This window comes from Vitis vinifera, chromosome 5, assembly GCF_030704535.1.
Source record: "Vitis vinifera cultivar Pinot Noir 40024 chromosome 5, ASM3070453v1".
NCBI lineage: Eukaryota > Viridiplantae > Streptophyta > Magnoliopsida > Vitales > Vitaceae > Vitis > Vitis vinifera.
Window position 1 is genome coordinate 4,109,407 of NC_081809.1, and position 16,129 is coordinate 4,125,535.

Below are 16,129 nucleotides of genomic sequence, written 5' to 3' on the forward strand. Positions count from 1 at the left end.
AAATTTTTAGTTGTTTTTTAGTTTTTATGTTCTAAATAATAGAAAACTATTTTCGAAAATAATTATAAAACAAACTTTAAAATTTGTTTTGGGAGTCATTTATTTTTTGCTTGAGCTTTAAATTAAAAAAGATACTAATATTATAAAATTTTTATTAGATATGAAATACTTTTTTTATATAAATTAAAATAAAGCTTTCATATGAGTAATATTTTTTTATTATTTTCACATTAATTCTTTTAATAAAATTAGTGGGGACAAAAAAAAAATATTTTTAACCAAAAAGAGGGCTTACAATTAATTAACTTGAATTACTTCTTATCAGATTCAAGGGCTCCAATGTTCTAATCCCAATGTTTTTAGGCTCATGATCCCTAAAATCAATATATTATTATGAAAATAGTAAGACCTCGTTTGGGATGGTTTATTTATTTATTTATTTTTAATCAAAACTTAAAATGGAAGCCAAGATCATAATTTTAAAAAATAATATTATAAAAATTATATTAAACAACATTTATATCAAATTCTTTGAATTTCTTATTAAACTTCAAAAAGGGTTTTCTAACTTTTGAGAGGTCAATCCAAACAGCCCCTAAGGAAAGAAAAGAAAAATCATATTTAGTTTTATTTTGAAAATATAAAATAAATTAGAAGTAAAAATAAATAAAAATAAAAATTTATGAACCTTAAATGTGTGTTTCATTTTTTCTACTTTTTCTTTTCTCTCATTTATCCCTCTTTATTTTCTCTCTTAATTTTCCTTCAAAATTTTCAAACCGGACAAAGCCTTCCTTTTCAAGATATTTGTTTCCCTTCTCTATCAATGGTTATGAAAGCAGTAAGATGGCAAATCCACAGGCTTTGAGCCACCTGACAACTGTTCTTCAATTTTAAATTCCACATCCGAGTAGGAGCCACGTACGCGTGGATAATTAACAAAACAAGAAACCAAACGTGTACAGATATATATAGATGATTCTGAGTCGGAAGATCACATGTGGATTTGTCTGGATTTGACCATTTCTGCGGCTCCTCCGTTTCCATGAACTGATGATGAGTTGGTAGCTTCACGTCATTGACAGCTACATACCTCACATGCGTCTCAAGCTCTTCCACCCTTTTCATTAATATCTCAATGATTTGTGTGTTCATATCTATATATAGCAGTCCCATCTCCCCATCTCCTTTTTCATATATATTAGTCCTTAGTGCTAGCTCATTCTTAAATTTTTTTCGTAGACACCATTCTTTGATTCTTTGTATTTGATATGGGAATCCACCAACGTGAAGATGTTGAGAAGGGTGGAAAAAATGGTCTTGAGGATTTGAAGAAACCATTAGTTCAAGGAGAGAAGATTATTGTTTCCAATGAATTAGGGTGTGAGACTGATGGTAGCAGCAGTCAGAATGGATCCGATGGATCGATATGGATGGTTTTGCTAAGCACATTTGTTGCTGTTTGTGGCTCCTTTGAGTTCGGATCATGTGTGAGTACACTGAACTGTATCTGAACCTTTTTCTTTTTGGTTAACAGAAGATGTTAACTAAGTGTTTCTTTTCTTTTTGTTTTTAGCTCAATGTGAGTTGCTTTTGCAGGTGGGCTACTCAGCACCAACTCAATCTGCCATCCGGGAAGATCTTGATCTGTCTCTGGCTGAGGTTTGCTTTTTTATCAAACACCCTTTTCATTATCATGTTGTATGCGTTGCTGACTTATTTTCGATCTTCCTGCAGTACTCAATGTTTGGCTCCATATTAACAATTGGTGCCATGCTTGGTGCTATTACTAGTGGCCTAGTTACAGACTCCTTAGGCCGAAAAGGGGTGCGTAAGATTAAGAATTTTCAGAGATGTCATTAAACTGAGTGATCATATCCATGTTACTGAACTTTTTCGGTTTTTTTATGAGAGCAGGCAATGAGAATGTCAGCAAGTTTCTGCATTACAGGATGGCTGGCTGTCTATTTCTCTATGGTATGTATTGTATGCCATTTTTTTTTCAGAGTTTGGTATCTTAGAATGAAGAATTAATGAACATTGATTCTTGAATGATATACAGGGAGCTCTCTTGCTTGACATGGGAAGGTTCTTCACAGGATACGGCATTGGAATTTTCTCATACGTGGTAATTAATCACCATTAGATGGCAAAAATCTTGGTTCCAAATCATATTTTTTTGGATTTTTTTGAGTTCTAATTGTTCAAAGTCTGTAACAAGCTAGCAAATTGGATGAACAGGTCCCAATATTTATAGCTGAGATAGCTCCAAAGAGTATCCGAGGAGGGCTCACAACATTGAATCAGGTGGAGAATCATAATCATAGAGCTTGTTTTCTTTGTAAATATTTCTGTCATTTTTACACTGGTTTTGAAAATTTTCTCTTCCTTTGATCTGCAGCTCATGATTGTCTGCGGTTCATCAGTTGCATTCTTGCTAGGAACAGTAACAACATGGAGAACACTGGCTCTGACTGGTAATTTGCAGTCCTATAGAATATGCCATTCTTTTGAAATACCAAACCTATTAAAAGTTTCCATAATATATAGAACTGATTGATGGGTTTTGTTTGAAGGACTTGTTCCATGCCTTGTCCTGCTGATCGGTTTATTTTTCGTCCCCGAGTCTCCTAGATGGCTGGTGAGCATTTACATACAACTAAGACTGGAGAAAATCGATGAGAAAATTGAGACTAAAGCTGTTTGGTTTCAGGCAAAGGTTGGCCGTGAGAAAGAATTTGAAGTTGCTTTGAGGAGGCTTCGAGGCAAAGATGCCGATGTTTCCAAGGAAGCTGCCGAAATCCAGGTACTTCCCTTCATCAACCATGAATAGAAACGCCCATTGAGAGGCCCTGAGATAAGGTTGATGAATTTTCCATTGTGGACAGGTCTATATTGAAAATCTTCAAAGTTTTCCAAAGGCGAAAATGTTGGACCTGTTTCAAACCAAATATATACGTTCCCTGATCGTAAGCATCTTGTATACAATCTGCAAAAAAAGTCCATTACATGTTGAATTGAATTCTTATGACAAAGGTGTCTTCCTCTAGATTGGTGTTGGCTTAATGGTTTTCCAACAATTTGGAGGAATAAATGGCATAGGCTTCTATGTGAGTGAAACCTTTGTATCAGCTGGTAAGTTGGAAGAACTTTAGTCCTCTTCCATATTCAAAATTCTTTATGTTGTAAGTCTTCCTTGTTAAAAGAAAAATTCCACTAAATTTGGACTGCAGGACTTTCTTCTAGCAAAATTGGAACCATAGCTTATGCTTGTATTCAGGTTTGTGATCAACTTTCTCTCATTTTTCTTAAGAAACTCAGATGGGTGAAATAATTCCTCTGAAACCTGATCGATGCGAATGAATTCTTAGGTTCCAATTACCATAGTTGGAGCAATATTGATGGATAAATCCGGACGAAGACCCCTTCTCATGGTGAGTATAGTTGTGCTTGTGTCTTTCTACCTCATCAAAATGAAAAGCCTCTTAAGACTAATGAGTAATGGTTTTGAATTTGAAGGTGTCTGCAAGTGGAACTTTTCTCGGATGCTTTCTCACTGGAGCTTCTTTCTTTCTTAAGGTAAATCATCTAAGATTCTAAATTATCACTATGTAAATAATGGACTTCTTTTTCTTCAGTTCCCGCTTTTCTGGCTGTATGTACTAATATTTTCTCGTAATCTTTGTGAATCAGAGCAATGCTATGCTGCTTGATTGGGTTCCTGTACTAGCTATTGGTGGAGTGCTGGTAAAAATTAGCCATTTCATGCAATATCACATTACACCATGCTACAAGATTTTTGTTATTCTGAATTGAAACTGACTATTAGTGCAATGTGTTGGATTTTCTTTAATGATATCAGCTTTACATAGCATCGTTTTCGATTGGAATGGGGGCAGTTCCTTGGGTGATAATGTCTGAGGTAACTTGACCTGTAAAATTCTCATAGATAAAGGAATCCTAAGTAGTTCTAGTTCCTAGGAACCAAACAAGAGCAGAGAAAAAAAAAAAAAAAAAACATAAAAACTAAGAGAGGCATGTAACATTTTTCCCCTTGCAGATCTTCCCTATAAATGTGAAGGGAGCTGCTGGCAGCTTGGTGGTGCTAGTGAATTGGTTGGGTGCATGGGTGGTTTCCTACACTTTCAACTTCCTTATGAGCTGGAGTCCCACAGGTTAGGCAATCAGCTTCTCAACTTAGTACAAAACATTCAGAACAATGAGCTTATGTTGCATTACTCAATCCATGCCTGGTTCTTTTTTCTCCCCTTTCAGGTACATTTTCCATCTATGCTGGATTTTCTGCTATGACCATTCTTTTTGTGGCAAAGATCGTGCCAGAAACAAAGGGAAAAACATTGGAAGAAATTCAAGCATGCATTGATTCTTAGAGAGGAAAGGGGTTACATGCAGATGGTACTCGGAAAAGTTTCTTGAAATACTGATGTGAAACTGACCGATGTATCTTCCATTTTTTGTCATGAAAATCTAGCTACCAAGAAGATAAAGTGTGGTGTGAAAAAGTGTTCTTATAGGTCAAATTGTGCAAGGGATTTCGATTTTCCAGGATTGTGAAACAGAGGTGAAAGAAAACTAGTCAATTTTCTCCCTTCTTAGGAAATTGATAGTCCAAATATCTTTTATGTTAATTGGACATTAGTCCCATTTGGAACAACTGCTAAATTGCTTCAAAGAACCAACAGCCCATCAACATTAACTGAATCATGATTGTGTGGGAGAGAATGATCCATGATAGTGCTTCTGCATAACATGATAGCTGCTGAAACAGAAACATTTTATACCAGAAAATTTCCTGAGAGGAAAATTATCCCCAACAGTCCTTCAAGTATGTGTATGCCTTGAAACATAACACAATGAAGAAGAAAAAAAAAATAATTAGAAAAAGAGTTACTCAGGACTGTGAACAGCCATATGAACTATTGGACAGGGAAAAAAAAAAAAAAGGCTACTTCTTTATCAAGATTGACAGCATAATTTCCAAAGCTGACCATGAGCCTCTTTCAGTGGAAGTTCTCCCTGAACTTCTTCTTCTCAGAACCATCCACAGGAAATTCTCATCGGGCAATAAGACCATCCCAGGAAGAGCTGATGATCATAGGGCTGAAAGGGTATGTTTTTCATGGTAACTGAGTCTTTCAATTTCAGCTCCACTCGCCTGCAATAATGATTTGAGATTGCATAAGGGCAAAAGGCAAAATGACATGATTGTCTTTGTAACATCCCACATCGGATAAGGGGAAAATTCTTGGCACTTTATAAGTATGGACTCGTTGTAATCTTGTAGACATGTTTTAAACCTATAAGAGTCCCTTTGGGTCAAAAGCAGACAATATCTACATGGTTAGGAGCGAGTTGTTACAGTCTTCCATTCTCTTTTGCATTGACAAACAACCTAAAGTTGGGAAGAACAATTATTGATTTATTTTTCTGAAGTCAAAAACCAAAAAACCTTCCTCTGCTATTGACTTCCAAGTTCTAACCTATGATTTGACCTTTCCGAACTTTGTCATGACAAGTCCACCAGATTTTGTGATTGATTTAACTTAGGATTGAACCAACTTGTGGGAGAGGTTTCTGTAGCAACACCTGATCAACTACCCACGAGTTCATGTTTTATAACACTGGGTAAAGCCCAACTCGATTGTCTATTTCCACCATGACACCGCTTGTCCCACACCTGTACAAGCTAGTGATACAAGAAACAATTGCTTGATCGAAGAACTAGATGGTAATGCTACATAACAATTTCAGTCTATATATACAATCCACATTTATTTGCCTGAAGATGTCATAGTGTGGCAAAATAATTATGTTTGTTAGTGTGTGTTTGGATCACTTCTTACTTTCTATTTTTAATATTAGAAAATAGTAGTAACTTGTACATAAATATAAGGACTCAATTTAAGTAGATTAATCATGTTAATATCATAACTTAAAAGTTAAAAATAACTTAAAGTGTTAAGTCAAATAATTAACTTGTTCTTAATATCAAATCTCTTTTGCCTTTATTTATTTATATATATATATATATATATATATATATATATATATATATCTAATACAGATATATTTTACAACCCATACTTACAACTCATTTTTTATAATAAATATTTTGTGATTATCATATGTATCTATAATACTTTAAATATATATGTTTAACAAATAAATTTATTACTTAAGATTTATATAAATAAATATTAATTAAAATTAGTTAAGATAAATATTAATTAAAATTAATATAGATAAATATGTTAATTTAATGATTTAGAATATATTTTAAGTTAGTTTCAACAAATAATCTTAATACTTAGAAGTAAAAAGTAAGTAGTAAGTTTTAAGTCAACAACTTAAAAATAATTTAATTTAAGGTCAAATTAAGTCATTAAGTATTACATATTTAGTTTTATTAAACACTCTTTAAATCAACCCTAATCTTAATTTTATCTTTATCATATCTAGATATCTATAAACTATTTAGATATCAACATACTAGTAGTATGTAATCAATAATATTTTATAAATTATCTTGAAGGCAAAGGTATAGAATTTGCCCTACTTAAGCAATCTTCGTTGTCATAATATCTAATATTGTCGATTTCATTAACAAAGCATACCGTGTTAACATCATCTTGCAACAGAAAATGTAAATCAAATTTCACCAAAAAGTAAAAACCATCTATAAACCAAAGAGAAAATTGAGAGATGCCTGCATTAATCTTGGATTAAAACTTTATACAACTTGTGTTCCACTCCCATTTTTAATCCAACTTATATTGTGTTCCACTTCCTTAGCCTCCTAGGCTGTGTGGGCAAAGAAGTGGAAGCTTTGCTTGTCCATAAGGCTTAAGCCCATTTAGTGGGATTTCAAGTGGCTTGATCTGAAAAACCTTAATGTGTCTTCTGCATGAATTGCGTTTAGTCATTCTAACTTTTTTGAGTCTCACTATAAAAACCACTCTTCCAGTCTTCCTATAATCCCTTTCCCATAAATGACTTTCGTGTTCAGCTTCTTTATTCTACCATAAATGACTTTCATGTTCAACTTCTTTAGTCTACCTCTACAATCTCCTTGCTCGGAGAAATATTGTCCCTTACCATAGCCACTATTGCAGTCCTTAGTCATTGCCACTACGACAATCCTTTCTCATTTCCACTACTATAGTCTTTCACCATAGTCATTGCTACAATCTTCCAACAATCGACCTTTGTATTATTACATCTTGTGGAGGACCCTAATAAATTATGCATTTCTTTACCTATTGTTCAAGTTATATTCTACCTCGTCCAAGTACACCTTAGATGAGTCTTTTAGCTATTGAATCCTATAGTAGGATGCTAGTTTGGGTTGCATCCAAATTGAACTTAAGCTTATATAGAAAGTAGGAAGCTTCTAAAACCCTTTAAAGCCATCCACACTTCGCTACTAATGGAGAAATGTGGAAACTTTTAAAGGAGTTTAGAAATGTCTACACATAATTACACAATGGTGGAAGGTAAGGGAAGAGTGTGGGACATTTTAGAGTGTTCCAGAGTCATCATATAAATAATTGTATATAGTATTTGTATAGTCTTCTAAAGAATTCTTGATTTGTAAGGAACTCTCTAAGGTTCCAAAGAGTTTCTAAGATGCTATAAATAGGTGAGGGCCCTATTTAGCCAAGACACCAAGCAAGTGAGAGCTTCCAAGTATTATAAGTTCTTAAAGTGTTGTCTTCATTGTACCTTCTAGCTTCCAAGTCATGTAGTTAAGCTAAGTGGGTGGAAAAGGCTGACTTAACAACGTTAAGAGTCTTAAGTTGTCTAAGCGTCGCACATGAGCTTAAAAAAAGGCTAAATTTGGGACATAAAGGTAGGATGCTAATACGGGCTGCATCTAAATTGAACTTCAAGGAGGATAGATTTACTTCAAAGACAAGGTTTGGTCACGCCTCAACCATTATAATTAAGATGAATGAACACCATTCATTTTAATATCCACAACTAAATAAAAATATGTATAATCTTTTAAACCATCAAGAAGTAAAGACATGTTTCCAACAGAACACTAAGACATTAAGAGAAGGTAAGGCTCAGTCACCTTTACACCTACACAAACAACCCATTAATACAAAAATCCCACTCCAATTATAGGACTGGCTACATTCTTCTTCAACAATCACCACAAACTTATAAGAAAATGTTGATCTAAAAGAGACGCATGGTAAAAGTCTTAGTAATTAGTGGAGCTTCAATATCATTTTGAAGTTTGCACCCCTTCTTTGCGTCATATATCCTAATATGTCCATCCTGTTTTGTAAAGAAGAGCAAACCAATAGAAAAATGAGTAAAATTACATGCATTTCTTCCTTTGGCCTTCAAAATAGAAGGAAAAAAAAGGGAAGTGCAAAAATTGGTTTCCCTTTTTAATCAATTCTCTTAAAAAAAAAAAAGACTTCCCTTACTTTTCTATTAACCTTTCTACCATAATTGAATGTAAAATTTGTGCCAATGACAAAAAGAAAAGAATCATCATGTGAGAAGTGAGAATTTGGAAAAAGATTTAATGAAATTTTAGTTCTTTCAGTGTATGATTTATTATTCATTTTGGTAAATATAAAAAGAATATAAGTGTATACAAATTTACTTTTATTTTACTTACTATACTTTGGAAATATTATTTTGGATTACTTATAAGTATGTTAGATACAATTTTAAAATAAAAAACGTAAAAGGACATATTGTGGGTATAAGTTAAATTACTACAAATTACAACAAATATTATAATAATAATAGTAATAATAATAATAATATAGTATATAACAATATTTATGATATATAATATCGCGTATAATAACATAATATATACTTGTATGATAGTTTACACCAATATATCTCATAGCATATGACATGTATATGATACGAATTTTAAAATTATTTATTTTTTATATTTTTTTAATAAATTAATATCAAACAATATTTTATAGGTTTCATTTTGTTAATAATATTTAAAAAATTTTAATTAAACATATTTTCAAGAAAAAACAAAGAGATGAAATAATTTTTGAAAAATAAAAATTATAAATTTTTAGTGTAAATAAGATAGAATGTCATTGATTTTAAAATTATTTTGAGAAAACTTTTTTTTTTAGTAATTTCTATATAAGATAAAAGAAATTTTAAAAGACTTACATTCAAGAAAATAATGATTTTAAAAAATGTTTAAAAATTTGAGATATTAAATTCTTTTTATTATCTCAAATTTTAAAATATTCGGAAGCTATTTTTAAAAAAGACAAGCTAAATCGATATTTTTTATATAAGATGTTGTATATTTATATAAAAGTTTTAAATTTTGAAAAAAAAAAAAAAATGAAATGTATCAAGACAAACACTTTATTTATTATTTCATTGATGTCCTAACAAGATTCAAAGGATGTGTTTTCATTTGATGTAGGCTACCACATTCCATTTACATCTCACTAAAGTCCATAAATTAAAGTATGTCATTGCTTTATATACATTAGCTTATTTTATTAATAGATTGCTAAAATCTGCAAAATATGTTTCTAACTCAACTAATATTAACCTACACATAATTTGTCTTCCCTTCACTCATCTCGGTCTATTTTCATAATAAAATTAAAATTTTAGAGCATCTTTAAATACATTGACCTCATTAGTTTATATATTGAACATTTTTTTCTCCATAAAATTAAATTTATATATAAAATAAACGAATTACTCTCTCTTACAACACCCACTCATTCATGTCTTTCAAATCCTAGTTTTTTTTTCCTTTTTTTTTTTCTTTCATCTTCATTTTAAATCTTACTCATCCTCATATTTATTTTCTTAACATCAAAATAAAATAAAAAAAGGGAAAACGAGTTCTCGAGTTGTAGTTCAAGTTGTCCATAGTGACTAGCAATTGAGCCTGATCATGTGATAATAATTGACGATAGTTATGGAATCAAACACTGTCATCAATGACCATCCATTGTGGATCACCATCAATGGTTACCTTTAATTTCTTTTTTTAATGTTTAAAAAAAAATTGAGAAGAAAGATGAAGGGAAAATAGAAAGAAACGGAAGGAAATTATTGAGGAATGAAATCCCATATAATTAGGAGTCCGAATCACTTGACAAGATTATGTATTATTATAGGATAATTAATTGATCTGCATTACTATAGTTAGTCCTCCAATTGTGGATCGGATTGGTATCCATTGTGTATAAGAGTTGTAACCTGTACTGAAAGTAAATCAAGAAATAATATTCTTCTCATTATCAATTCTCTTTATGGTATCAGAGCGATCGATCTTGAGAACCTAGAATTCCATATCAACACAATACCTCATGGCTGGTGACGATGCGCAAAAGCTTGTTGAGCATGGCAAGCACTCGAACCCATCAAGGACCACAGAACCATGGGAGAATTCTAATCATCCACTCTTCTTCCATCACTCGGATCAACCAGGCGCCGTCCTCGTTTCACAACCATTGATGGAAGATAATTATACAACATGGGTTCAGTCAATGGGCATGGCACTCACTATCAAGAATAAGAAGGGGTTTGTAGATGGCACCCTCAACAGGCCAACCCACAACCCTAATGAACAACAGCAATGGGATCGCTGCAACATCCTTGTCAAAACATGGCTGCTGGGAGCCATATCGAAAGAAATCTCCAACAGTGTTATCCACTGCAAAGATGCAAGAACTATGTGGCTTGAACTACAGGAGCGATTTTCACATACTAACACAGTGCAATTGTTCAACATAGAGAATGCTATTCATGAGTGTGCACAAGGAACAGGTACTATTACGTCCTTTTTCACCAAACTTAAGGGACTTTGGGATGAAAAAGATGCACTTTGTGGTTTTCCTCCTTGCACTTGTGCTACAGCAGCTGAGGTTAAGACTTATATGGAGACACAGAAGACCATGAAATTCTTGATGAGACTCGGTGACAATTACGCCACCGTTCGGAGCAATATAATCGGAATGGATCCACTCCCTACTGTGAACAAAGCATATGCCATGGCCTTGCGTCATGAGAAACAAGCAGAAGCTTCCAATGGAAAGGTTGCCGTACCAAATGAGGCCTCTGCATTTTCGGTCAGGAAACTTGATCAAGATCCTAATACTACAGAAAGGGAAGTCAAATGTGAAAAGTGCAACATGACCAATCATAGTACAAAGAATTGCCGGGCACATCTCAAATGTACCTACTGTGGTGGTAAAGGTCATACTTATGACTATTGCCGTAGGAGGAAGAATACAATGGGAGGAGGTCAAGGACGATCAAAAGTCAATCATGCTGCTACGTTAAATGAGGGCAAGGAGGATGTGACCAATTTTCCATTGTCTCAAAGTGAATGTCAACAAATGATGGGGCTCCTAAGCAAAATCAAAACAGCAACTACCAGCCACAGTGATGGTCACCAGATGCTAGAGATGTTGCATGCAACCAAGCAGGCCTCAGCTAATCTTGTTGGTAATGTTCCTAACTATGAGGAGCTATCAGGTAGAGTATTTGCTCTTTCACGTGATGTTAAGGATACAATGTGGATCCTAGACAGTGGGGCTAGTGATCATATAGTTTGTGATTCTTCTTTCCTTACATCATTTCAGCCTGTGCACAATCGCATAGTGAAATTACCTGATGGAACTTCCGCGCATGTTTCTCATATTGGCACTGTGTCATTTTCTGCCCAATTTGTCCTTCATAATGTTCTTTGTGTTCCCTTGTTTTATCTCAACCTCATTTCCATTAGCAAACTTGCTTTTGACTCATTCTATGTCACCATATTTCTCAGACAAGTTTGTTTCATACAGGACCTTCAATCGGGGAAGATGATTGGGATGGGAACTGAAAGTGAGGGGCTCTACTGCCTCAATTTGCCAAGGAAAGGAACATGCAATGTGGTGAATACCAAGACACAAGACCTGTGGCACCAAAGGCTTGGACATCCATCCAGCAAAGTATTTGTATTATTTCCCTTCTTGCAAAATAAAACTCTTGATGCGAGCACTTGTTCTATTTGCCCTTTGGCTAAACACACTCGGACACCTTTTCCCTTAAGCGTTTCTTCTAGTGATTCTTGTTTTGATTTAATCCATGTGGACATATGGGGTGGTTACCATGTCCCATCTCTTTCTGGAGCACAATATTTCTTGACTATTGTTGATGATCATTCACGAAGCACTTGGGTCTATCTTATGCATCACAAATCAGAGGCACGTTCCTTGCTTGTTCATTTTATTAACCTAGTTGCGAACCAATTTGGTAGCCAAGTAAAAATTGTTAGAAGTGACAATGGTCCAGAATTTAAACACACACAATTTTACTCTTCCAGAGGCATTTTGCATCAAACTAGTTGCATTAACACGCCTCAACAAAATGGGGTTGTTGAACGTAAACACAAACACTTGCTAAATGTTGCCCGTGCTCTCCTCTTTCAATCTCATTTGCCTAAGCCATTCTGGGGAGATGCCATACTCACTGCTGCCTATCTAATCAATAGGACACCAACACCTCTTTTGCAAGGGAAAACACCTTTTGAAAAATTATTCCACAAATCACCAAATTATTCTCATTTGCGCGTATTTGGTTGTCGCTGTTTTGTTTCCACTCATCCATTACGGCCTAGCAAATTTGATCCACGTTCTATTGAGAGTGTTTTTATTGGCTATCCTCATGGTCAAAAGGGATACAAGGTTTATAGCTTGAAAGACAAGAAAGTGTTAATTTCACGTGATGTCACATTTTTTGAAACAGAGTTCCCTTATCAAAACGGTCTCTCCACCACTTCTCCATCCTTGGATACTTTCTTTCCTTCTCTGCCACAAACACCTGATATTGATGATGATCACATCTCTTTTAATCACTCGGGTTCAAACCTACAGCCTTCCGCTACTTCTTCCGTTGATATCCATCCCCAACCAACTCTTGATAATTCTCATTCCTCCTCTCATGTAGATCCACCGTCCAGTCCTCCTTCACTAAACATGTCACCACCTGTCATCTCGCAGCCTTCACCATCACAGCCACGAAGGTCATCTCGACCGACTAAAACTCCGACTACATTGTAGGACTTTCACATTGAGGCAGCCCTCCCTTCACAGCCCGTTCCTCCATCTTCCAAGAGCGAGGTTGCTCATTCAGGTACCATTCACTCCTTGTCTCAGGTTTTATCTTATGATCGCCTTTCTCCCATGCATAAAGCGTTCACTGTTAAAATTACCTTAGCAAAAGAACCTAGGTCTTTTTCACAGGCTGTCCTTGACTCTCGTTGGAGAGAAGCAATGAACACCGAGATTCAGGCTCTCCAAGCAAACAAAACATGGAGTTTGGTGCCGCTTCCTTCACATAAGAAACCCATTGGCTGTAAATGGGTTTACAAGATCAAATATAATCCTGATGGCACCATAGAACGGTACAAGGCACGTTTGGTTGCAAAGGGGTTTAGCCAAGTTGAAGGGATTGACTATCGAGAAACTTTTGCTCCGGTAGCCAAGTTGACCACAGTCCGTGTGTTACTCAGTCTTGCATCCATTCAAGGTTGGCATCTCCACCAATTAGATGTCAACAATGCTTTCCTTAACGGTGATCTCTACGAAGACGTGTACATGCAGTTGCCTCCTGGTTTCGGACGAAAGGGGGAGCATCGGGTTTGTAAGTTGCACAAGTCATTGTATGGTCTCAAGCAGGCATCAAGGCAATGGTTTCTGAAGCTCTCTAGTGCTCTCAAGGCTGCCGGTTTTAAACAGTCTTGGTCTGACTATTCACTCTTCGTCCGAAACACACAAGGTAGATTCACAACCCTACTAGTTTATGTTGACGATGTCATACTAGCAGGAAACAGTTTGCAAGATATCATTGAGACCAAACAATTTCTTGCAAGTCACTTTAAACTAAAAGACATGGGTCAGCTAAGGTACTTTCTTGGCATAGAAGTGGCAAGGTCCAAGCAGGGCATTGTCTTGTGTCAACGAAAGTATGCTCTAGAGGTTCTTGAAGATGCAGGTTTCTTAGGTGCTAAACCCTCACGGTTCCCAGTTGAGCAGAGCTTGACATTAACACGAGGTGATGGAGCTGAGTTAAAGGATGCTTCTCAGTATCGAAGATTGGTTGGGCGCCTCATATACCTTACAATCACGAGACCAGACCTCGTTTATGCCGTGCATATTCTAAGTCAATTTATGGATACACCTAGGCAGCCTCATCTAGATGCAGCATATAAGGTTTTACGGTACGTTAAGCAAACACCAGGGCAAGGAATATTTTTGCCTTCCACAGGACAGTTGGAGCTTACGGCGTATTGTGATGCAGACTGGGCTCGTTGCAAAGACACAAGGAGATCAACCACTGGTTACTGTATTTTCTTTGGCAATGCACCCATCTCATGGAAAACTAAAAAGCAAGGAACGGTGTCGCGCTCAAGTGCCGAAGCAGAGTACAGGTCTATGGCCACCACATGTTGTGAGATAACATGGCTGCGAAGTCTATTAGCAGATTTAAATGTTAACCATGCACATGCAGTTAAGCTTTTCTGTGATAATCAAGCTGCCATCCACATAGCATCAAATCCCGTTTTTCATGAACGTACAAAACATATTGAGATGGATTGTCATGTTGTACGTGAGAAGGTACAGAGAGGTCTAGTTAAGACTATGCACATTCGAACACAGGAACAGCCAGCCAACTTGTTCACTAAGCCTTTGAGTTCAAAGCAATTTTCTACACTATTGAGCAAGTTGGGTGTAATCAACATACACACCAACTTGAGGGGGAGTATTGAGGAATGAAATCCCATATAATTAGGAGTCCGAATCACTTGACAAGATTATGTATTATTATAGGATAATTAATTGATTTGCATTACTATAGTTAGTTCTCCAATTGTGGATCGGATTGGTATCCATTGTGTATAAGAGTTGTAACCTGTACTGAAAGTAAATCAAGAAATAATATTCTTCTCATTATCAATTCTCTTTAGAAATGAAAGAAAAAAAGAGGAAAAATAATAACTCATTTTCAATTATATAAATAATATTTACTTTAAATTCAAAAGATCCTTACCAACTTTAGGAGATTACGAGGTGAAAGAGATAGACTTCTTTATGGAATCAAACAAACTCAGTTTGAGATTGAGCATCGGTTCACACGGATATTGTAAAAAATTGGTTAGGGTTTTACATGGGGCATGAGTTGAGGTAAAAAACAAAATGCTATTTTGGGTACGTGGAACGTATATTTTATTAGAAAAAAAAAACCTAAAGGTGTGATGCATTTAAAAATTTAGTTTTGTTGTTAAGCATGAAAAAGGATTGGAGCCTTTGCCAAACGTGGCTAAACAGGCCATTTACACGTTTACTTGTCTATGCCCAATTCTTCTTGTATCACACACTCTCCTCTTTCGTCTCAAAATCTGCGACACCGTTTAACCCTGAAACACAGAAGCCGAAGGGTGCGAGACCTGAGACACAGAGGGAATGGCGACGTCGACAGCTAGGGTTTCGTTCCGCGTAATAGTAGCCATTCTCCTCATTCTCCTCCTCTTCTACGTCGGCCGTCCTCTCTACTGGAAAATCTCCGCCACCGTTCACGAGATCCGTCAAAACAAGCAGACCGTCAAACAAGGTTGTCTCTCTCTCTCTTCTGATTCCTCTTCAGTTCGTCCTCGTTTCCATATTAATCTATCTTGTTTTGGTCTTAATCTGTGGTTTTTGTCCTCAGGTATTTCACAGTTCGTTTTCGAGGCTCAGAAATCGGTCGGATGGTTTCACGACGAGTCGGATTCGGGACTGCGGGAGGATAGGAACGCTGCTGCGGCGGCCAATCGGAAGATTCTTCGTCAGGTTTTGTGAATATTTATACGACAATCAGATAGTGTTTTTGTTTATCATGTGTAGATCTGGTTGTCTAGATTGCAATAACGGGAGGGAGTTCTGCTGTCAAAATTGATTCAGTCCATAAGTTTCGATTAATATATAAATTTTAGTCCTTTTAGGGTTTATTAAGACTCAAGTTTGAGAAAAATGATAGAATTATAATGCAGGATATTGTGCTTTCTCTTTAGTAAGCCTGATGCTATATATAAAAATATTTTCATTTGAGGTAA

At 35.5% G+C, this 16,129-nt stretch overlaps 2 protein-coding genes across 2 annotated transcripts; both read left to right on the top strand.

The window, feature by feature from the left end:
• The first annotated feature begins 1,164 nt into the window (after positions 1–1,164).
• On the top strand, positions 1,165–4,621 carry LOC100261307 (sugar transporter ERD6-like 16). The gene is made up of 18 exons (XM_002278161.4): positions 1,165–1,490; positions 1,600–1,662; positions 1,738–1,827; positions 1,918–1,977; positions 2,063–2,128; positions 2,242–2,307; positions 2,402–2,477; positions 2,577–2,641; positions 2,714–2,806; positions 2,889–2,969; positions 3,051–3,135; positions 3,234–3,280; positions 3,372–3,434; positions 3,520–3,579; positions 3,694–3,747; positions 3,863–3,922; positions 4,061–4,175; positions 4,276–4,621. The coding sequence occupies exons 1-18, from the start codon at positions 1,272–1,274 to the stop codon at positions 4,389–4,391; spliced, it is 1,479 nt and encodes a 492-aa protein (XP_002278197.1). The 5' UTR covers positions 1,165–1,271; the 3' UTR covers positions 4,392–4,621.
• Positions 4,622–15,351: 10,730 nt separating this feature from the next.
• On the top strand, positions 15,352–16,129 carry LOC100256211 (uncharacterized). Its single transcript, XM_002278228.4, has 2 exons — positions 15,352–15,648; positions 15,745–16,129. Exons 1-2 carry the CDS (start codon positions 15,501–15,503, stop codon positions 15,873–15,875), a joined length of 279 nt encoding a protein of 92 aa, XP_002278264.1. The 5' UTR covers positions 15,352–15,500; the 3' UTR covers positions 15,876–16,129.

What these genes read in the sequence shown, in the direction of transcription:
- LOC100261307 (XM_002278161.4), top strand. Translation starts at nt 1,272, where the DNA reads ATGGGAATCCACCAACGTGAAGATGTTGAGAAGGGTGGAAAAAATGGT. An exon ending in CCTTTGAGTTCGGATCATGT is followed by an intron (nt 1,491 to 1,599) that starts GTGAGTACACTG and finishes TTGCTTTTGCAG; the next exon opens with GTGGGCTACTCAGCACCAAC. An exon ending in TGGCTGTCTATTTCTCTATG is followed by an intron (nt 1,978 to 2,062) that starts GTATGTATTGTA and finishes AATGATATACAG; the next exon opens with GGAGCTCTCTTGCTTGACAT.
- LOC100256211 (XM_002278228.4), top strand. Translation starts at nt 15,501, where the DNA reads ATGGCGACGTCGACAGCTAGGGTTTCGTTCCGCGTAATAGTAGCCATT. An exon ending in CAAGCAGACCGTCAAACAAG is followed by an intron (nt 15,649 to 15,744) that starts GTTGTCTCTCTC and finishes TTTTGTCCTCAG; the next exon opens with GTATTTCACAGTTCGTTTTC.